Below are 7,920 nucleotides of genomic sequence, written 5' to 3'. Positions count from 1 at the left end.
CTGCACGTCCGGAGCCTGTGCTCCGCAACGGGAGAGGTCGCAACAGTGAGAGGCCCGCGTACCACAAAAAAAAAAAAAAAAAAAAGCCCTACACACACACACACACACACACACACACTTCACAGCTCTATCTACTGAACAGATCTAGAAGCAATGGTACCCAGAGTAGTGAGAGCACTCACTGCCCAGATCCTGGCCTCTCATCACTAATCCCCACTAAGATTAACCATTGCTCCTTAGAGAAATTCCAGGTCTAAGGTAGGCATGACGTGAGCCCACAGACCATTCTCTGCCAGAAAGCAAGGAAATGCTCAAAGACTAATGGGGATGTCTCAAAAGGACTTGATCTGAAAGGCTCCCATCGCCGAAATTTGGGACAACTGAGCATCAAAAACAAATACCCCCCTACCACTGAAATTAACGGACTAACAATACATTGCATTTTTTAAAATTCCACTAGTCCATAGTGACATATACACATAAAAACGGGGTGGGAGGGATAGGTATTCTTTACAGATTAATCATTTAAAAGAGATGGTGGAATGAGAAAATCACCATTTTGCAACCAGCAATGTAATAAAGCAAGGATCCACAGTGGATGCTAAGAACCTTAACTGGAAGGTCATCAGGGAATAGAACAGTCACGTGACCTCTAGGTGTCGAGCCACAGGTGACAACACAGATGCAGGAACCAGGTGAATGCAGCAAACAGGTGGAGGTTTCTGTCTGCATAGATCTGGCTTTATATATTTTTACAATTTTTGATATTGCAAACATGTTATCTTTTTCAATAATTAGAACATAAAAAAGAAAGGAATGAGGAGTGTGGAGGCAGGGGGCTACAGGGTTTTGTCAATAAACAGAATAAAAGAAAATCAAAAAGAAGTTGAGCAGGTTTGAAATTTAAGATTTTAGGGGACATTCATGTATGCTTAAAAATAGAGGGAGGGAACACACGGAAAGCCCCAGACAAAACTCTAAGGGAGGGAACCCAGGGGTCATGGAGAAGCACAAAATGAGAGGGGGGCTGGGGGTGGGTTGGCAGCGTGTAAAAATGACACCTGGAAAATCTCTTCCGAAGACGGCCTCTGTAAGGAAGCAACACCAAGCAGCCCAGTGTTCTCAACAGGCTGGGATGTCTTTGTGCAAAGTGACTTGGCCACATGTGAAAACACATCTCACCATACTTAGGATAGTACAGGCTCTTAAGCACAAAGAATCTCATCAGCTGGTGGTTCTCTCACCTGGACTAGGGCCTTCTAAAATTTCTTTTATCACCATCCATGGTTCTTCCAATATGGGAATCACGGTTGGTCTGTACACTGTAAGTCCTGTTCAGGAGGAACAGAGTGAGTTTTACCCTGGAGATAAACAGTTGTTCAAGTTTTACTACCTGACTTCTTACCCATGAGGACAGATCTCTACAGGAAGAGAATGGTTCACGGACATGACCTCATGAATGAGGTCACTGTCCTTTTCGGAGCTGGGGCAAAAATTTCCTGCACGCTGGAGGATGCACGCCTAGAGATCACGGGGAAGGAGGCACTGGGCAGGGCGCGGCGTCGGGTGGTGGCCCTGGGAGGCTGTGCGTCATACCTTCTGATGACCTTTCACTTGGAAACCTTTCATTTGGGAAAAGGGAGCAGAACTTTGCCATTTCTGTGCCTGAACGGACAAGCACGCTCACCTCTAGGCCCGACCATTTTTAACAGCTGAGGGGAGAAAGACTCGGGTGTGTATGCAGGGAGGAGGGCCGGGTGCGGACGACGCTCACCCAGAGAAACCATGTTCCAGTAGTTCTGCAGGGTCACCGTCTTGTACAGTTCCTTCTGCACAGGACGCATGAGCTCCCAGTCCTCCCGGGTGATGTCCACGGCCACATCTGTGAATGTCATGGATTCCTGAAACATCAAACGTGACTTAACTTGGTTCAGGAACTAGTAGGAAGGGGACAGCGACAGCACAGGTGTGTGTGTGGTGGGGGAAACCACAGAGTCTTGAGTGCTGGTAGGACCCTAAAAATTACCTAGTCAATACCTTTACCCAATGTATGGATAAGCAGACCTGAATGGCCTGAGGGCAAGTCTGAAAACAAAGTAGAATACATCAGTTTCAGTGCATGCGTTAGTGGCTCCATCTTAACGAATAAAAGGATTTAAACATAGATGACACAGAGAGAATGGTTTGACTTTCAAGTATTGCCTTACAAATAAATTAAATGTGTTACAGTTTGACATTTTAAGATATTTTCTGTGCTCTATGATGGAATGCAGAGCCCTTCCTTCTTCCCTCCTATCTATCTATCTCTCTATCTATCTCTCTATCTCTCTATCTATCTATCTACTTTTGGCTGCGCTGGGTCTTAGCTGTGGCACGCAGATCTTTCATTGCAGTGCGTGGGCTCTTCGTTGTGGCGCGCAGGCTTCTCTCTAGTTGTGGCACACAGACTCAGTAGTTGCGACATGTGGACTCTCTGGTTGTGGTGTTTGGGCTCCAGAGCACGTGGGCTCTGTAGTTGCGGTATGTGGGCTTAGCTGCCCCACAGCACGTGGGATCTTAGTTCCCCAACCAGGGATGGAAACCACGTCCCCTGCATTGGAAGGCAGATTCTTATCCACTGGACCACCAGGGAAGTCCCCCTTCTTCCTTTCTAAAATAAAACTGGTACCAATAACCACACTGAACTACTGTACCTGTAGATACATTTCACAGTCTGGTAAAGTTAGTATCCCTCTGCTCTTCCTTCCTTTGTTTAAAAAAACAAAATTCTTGCTTACTCTCACATGTTTTTCAAATAAACTCTGTAAGTTTCTTTAAAAAACTGTACTGGGGGCTTCCCTGGTGGCGCAGTGGTTGAGAGTATGCCTGCCGATGCATGGGACACGGGTTCGTGCCCCGGTCCGGGAAGATCCCACATGCCGCGGAGCAGCTGGGCCCGTGAGCCATGGCTGCTGAGCCTGCGTGTCCGGAGCCTGTGCTCCGCAACGGGAGAGGCCACAGCAGTGAGAGGCCCGCATACCGCAAAAAAAAAAAAAAAAAAAAAAAATTGTACTGGGATTTTTCAAATCATACGTAAGTGTATAATTTAGGGAGAGCTGGCAGTTTTACAGTATTCAAGGCTTCTTTCATGTCTACAGAATAACACACGACTGCAAAGCTTATACTATGCTTAGTCGTAGTTATTTTAAATGTGGGGGTAATACTGTGAATGGAAACTTTTATTTCATTTTAGCATCTATCTGATTTTTACGTATATTTAAGAAAGTGATTAATTTTTGTATGCCATTTTCTGTTGTGGTCACTTTACTCAAATTCTCTATTATTGTTTCTAACAGTTTTTCCCTTGATTTTCTTAGGTTTTTTTGGTAAACATTCATATTATCTACAAATAATAATTTACTCTGGTTACCAATTTCAGACCATGTATATTTTACAGTGTATTTTACAGTAAACCTTTCTCTTAAGATGGCCTGAGCTGCTCTTCCTTAAAATAACACAGACTCGTAATAAACAGTAACATTAAACAATACATGGCCTTTAATCACTTGTTAACAAAGAAAAATAATAACTATTGTCTAATCATCCTGTGACCTTCTTGATCACTTACTGTAATCCAGGCTAACGGGTCTCATAATATTTAACTGTCATGATCTAAGAGGAATATTCATTAGAGTTTAGTAACTCAGGCTATGAGTGGTTAAGTGTCTTGCCCCCAATCACAGGTTCAGTGGCAGAACCAGGAAGCAAATCTAGATCCATGTGGCTGTGGAGGTGAATCCCTTAACCTCTATGCACTACCACTGCTTTAAAGTTAAAAAGTGAGGAAAGGGATATCACGGGAAGCAATGGATCCCATTTCCTATACAAGGCATTCACCTAGCTTAACAGGCCACGGTGACTTAAGGAGAAAACCTAAGGCTTAGGTCCTTCATAGGACTTCTGGGGTCACAGAAGGTAGAGGGTCAGGTTAGAAAATGTCCTCACACACTAGGAAGGCATTTTAAAATCACAGAAGAAACTGACACTCACTTTGGTCACGAAGTCATTGAGCCACCCTGCCTGGAAAGCTTGTCTTCCTTTGGGGTCTTCCTCTGGGGTCTCCTGGGAAAGGGTGGAGCTCTGAGGAACAGCTAGAGAAGAGAAAGAGACCATGGTGGAGATCAGCCCTGTTTGAATAGTCTAGGAAACTCTACATTTTCTTAAAGCGAGGAATCAGAAGGAAACCAAAAACAGCCCCTGCTTCACAGAACCAGAGAGAAGGGGCAATGACTTATCCTGAAACTTATCCGGTTTTTGAGCAGGCTTCAAAAACGAAGTCTGCTCTGGGATGCTTCAGAATATGTACCAAATTCACAGTTTTCTACTAAACCCTTGCGTGATAGAAATTTTGTGAGCTGTCTTTTTACTTAGTAAAGAAATATTCTCTGGACACTTCTCTACATATTTGGAAGTATGTTACCATAAAACCCAATTCACAAAGCAAATGATTTATTGGCAGAATGGTTCAAACCTCTGCAGGGAAACTTCCTGAGGGCGCACATGGGGGTAATTTGGTTGTGTCTGGCCACTGTTTATGATACGTCCTCTGGGTTTACAGAACGTGTGTTGGGTTCCGAGCAGTTGGAAGAGGAATGCCAGGTAGGACGGGGCTCAGTGAAGCCTGTTCTCACTCACTCCCTGACCTCTGTTTTCCTAATCACCTCAAAGGGCTGCTCTCTGACGTGATGGCTGTCTTCTCGGACCACCCAGGACTCCTCCTCTCTCTGCCCTTACAAGTCTTACCTTCTTCCTCTAGAATCTGAGTCAAATCCTCCACCAGAGTCACCACTTCCTCGCTGCTCTTTGGGTACTGGGACTTCACCCAAGTCCTAACCTCCCCAGGCAGGATGCTCAGGAATTGCTCCAGGACCAGCAGCTCCAGGATTTGTTCCTTTGAGTGAATCTCAGGTCTCAGCCACTTAAGGCAGAGCTCTCGGAGCTGATTCAATGCCTTTCGAGGACCAGCCAGGTCTGGGTATGGAAAATTCCTAAAATTCTGCCGACAGGTCTCAGTGTCACGCAGGAGTCTTGAGGCGAGGGTTTCCTTCTCAGCATTGCGGGGTCCACTCTGAGCCTTGTCCGGCTTCCACATTAGAAGGACCTGGGCACGTGACGAACTGGTCATCCTCTTGCTCGGGGAGAACATGGCTACACACAGGAGAGTCAACCTGGCAACAGCCTTTATCTCTCCAGGAGTGAGCCGAATGCGTGAAGTCGCATGCTAGAACCACAAAGGCATTTACCAAGGGCTGCTGCGGCCAGGGGCAGGACAGAGGCAAGGTAGACTTAGCAGTCTTCCTTACAAACTCTGAGCCCAGAACTCGTAGGGATGGCTAAGAGACCCTGAAACACAAGAACAGACACAAGGTCAAGTATTCCTGGTGGTCTCTGCCATACGCACAAACAGTAACAGGCAGGCGACCCACAGTGTACAAATAAACACTGAGAGTCTACCGTGCTCTACCTCCCTGATATCCTTAGACTTGTAAAATAGATGCAACCTGCCCTGGGCACGGGTTGGGACTGCCATAAAAGGGTGGTGATAGAAGCAAAGCAAAAAGACAGCTCAAACTTCTAACTTGCTGAAACAAACAATTTTTACAGAAAAAAAAAAAAGCTTCAGTATTATAGTCACTGATGTTACAGAAGCTGTAATGATTGAAGCGCCTCTGAAAACAGCAGATCTGTTACTTAGAAAAAACTGGGAGGAGACCTTCTCCTAAGAGCTCAAGGTTCCCAAGGGAACGGTCAGGGGAAAAGGGCGAGCCGTTTCCCCGCTCTGCGTATCAATGCCAGACTGTCCCAGCCCTGCACTACCAGAGGGCTGAGCACGGGAAAGAAGCAGACTGGTGTAACCTGAAGCCCGTGAAGAGCTTCCACAGAACACAATTCCTAGGGAATACATTTGAAACCAGGGTTCCCGCAGAAAACCTCACTGCACATGACCTGGAGGAGAACCGACACCACTTGTCCACGGGCTCCAGCTCTGAGCCCCCCTCAACCCGTCGTGTCCCCCAAAGCCGGCTGCGCACCAGGCCTACAGGGCAGAGGCACTCCTCGCCTCCCCACCGCGCGAGGTCCCCCTAACTCCGCAGTCTGAGGCTCGCGGGCCGCTGCGCGGGGACTGCCCCGCAGCCCCTGCCCCGCAGCCCCGACCCCGCAGGCCGCCCGCATCCTGACCTGTGGCCGGACCGGGGACGCGCAGCCGAGCGGCCCGAAAAGCCCCGGGCAACAATGGCGGCGGGGGCGGCGCCTGCGTGGCGGGCTCGGTCCCGCGCTGCGGAGGGGCCTCGGCCCCGCCGCGTCCGTCCCGTAGAGAACGGCGCCTCGGCCGGAGCCGCCCGTGCAGCCGGTCCTGGGAAGCCCAGCCCGGAACCCACCGCGCCCCGGCTCCACTGTGACCTCGCCTCGGCGCCACCGCGCATGTGCGCAGGAAGGACACCGCGCACCCTCGGAGCCAATCGGAAGCCGCGCCCGGCCCTCCCTGTCCGAGCTGCGGACCGTGGACCTGTCTCCATGGTAACCTCCTCCGCCCATTGCTGGGACTTGCTTGTTAGCCGCAGAGGTTCTGAGGGAACTTTAAAGTTTCCCTGAGCAGAGTCAGGTCTGGTAGACGACTGGGAGGGAGGTCGGGGAGCTACAGCATCTGGGGGAAGGGAATGCGGATTGGGCGGGGGGCGGTTGGAGCCCCGCGCTAATCAACCAGAGAAAACCTGGTGGCAGAGTTCACGGAGGAAGGATGGACAGGGAAGATGTGGGTCTTAAGGCAGAAAGACCCGAAGTGCTGGTTTGGGCTTTACTGCTCATAACCATTCACTCGTAAAGGCTCCGAGTCCCTCCGCAGGAATCTGATTCTGAGACTCTCAGATCGGAAAAAACAACATCCAGCGTCATGTTGTTTATGAAAGACTCAGCATAAAATGCTTGAAAATAAAAGGATAGAAAAACATTCAGGGGGTCCCATTATCTAATGCTGTGTTGGCAAACCAACATTAGATAATGTTGGCAAAACTCTTTAATGGAGTTAAAGAACAAGCATTTTATTATGCTCTTGGATTCTGTAGGTCAGGAATCTGGAAGGGGAAGAGTGGGTGTGGCTTTTCTCTGCTCCACTGTGTCTGGAACCTCAGTTGAGATGATTTGATGGCAGGGAGGGTCCACTTCCAAGATGTCTTCTTTACTCACATGCCTCCTCTTCTGGCTGAGATGGCTCAAAGATGAGCTCAGCTTGGATATGACCAGAGTGCCTATATATGGCCTTTTCGGCATGAAGGACTCAGCCGGCAGCTGAGATGGCGGCTCTGGGCTTCAAGAGCAGGTGTTCTAGTGAACAAGAGAGAAGCTCCAAAGCTGACTATGATATAACCTCAGAAGTCACAAAACATCACTGCCATTGTACTCTTGGTCAAAGCAGTCACAAGTCTGTGCAGAATCAAGTGGAGTCTGATGTAGACCCCATCTCATGATGGGTGGAGTGTCAGAGAGTCTTAATATTAACCACACCAGGCAAATTTGAACAACAAGAAAGTTGGGTAGTTTGATGATCTTTGATGTGTCAACTTGGCAAGGCTAAGTCTCCCACTGTTTAATCAAACCCTAACCTAGGTGGTGTTGTAAAGGTATTTTGTAGGTGTGGCTAAAGCCCATAAACTCAGATGAATTAAGTAAAGGAGATTATCTGAAATAAGTTGGGTGGGTCTGAATGAATCAGTTGAAAGGCCTTCAAAGCAGAATTGAGGCTTCCTAGATGAAACTCTGGACAAAGCTTCTAGTCTGCCCTTCCTGACAGACTGCCCTACAGATTTTGAACTTGCCTAGTCAGCCTCCACAATCGAGTAAGCCAATTCCTTGCCAAAAAAAAAAAAAAAAAAAAAAAAAAAA

The 7,920-nt window shown here is 48.0% G+C and overlaps 1 protein-coding gene across 1 annotated transcript in view; it reads right to left on the bottom strand.

The window, feature by feature from the left end:
- ZNF287 (zinc finger protein 287) overlaps positions 1 to 6,404 on the bottom strand; it is an 11,723-nt gene extending 5,319 nt beyond the window's left edge. The window contains exons 1-5 of the mRNA XM_007462655.1: positions 6,220 to 6,404; positions 4,783 to 5,382; positions 4,030 to 4,130; positions 1,775 to 1,901; positions 1,245 to 1,331 (exon numbers count right to left, since the gene is read on the bottom strand). Of these exons, the coding sequence (XP_007462717.1) occupies positions 1,245 to 1,331; positions 1,775 to 1,901; positions 4,030 to 4,130; positions 4,783 to 5,185 (718 nt within the window). The 5' untranslated portion in view covers positions 5,186 to 5,382; positions 6,220 to 6,404. The remainder of the gene's footprint in view (positions 1 to 1,244; positions 1,332 to 1,774; positions 1,902 to 4,029; positions 4,131 to 4,782; positions 5,383 to 6,219) is intronic.
- Between the last annotated feature and the right edge of the window lie 1,516 nt (positions 6,405 to 7,920).

This window comes from Lipotes vexillifer, unplaced genomic scaffold (assembly GCF_000442215.2).
Source record: "Lipotes vexillifer unplaced genomic scaffold, Lipotes_vexillifer_v1.1 scaffold982, whole genome shotgun sequence".
Classification (NCBI taxonomy): domain Eukaryota; kingdom Metazoa; phylum Chordata; class Mammalia; order Artiodactyla; family Lipotidae; genus Lipotes; species Lipotes vexillifer.
Note: the sequence above shows the minus strand (reverse complement) of the source record. Positions and strands in the feature narration are given on the sequence as shown.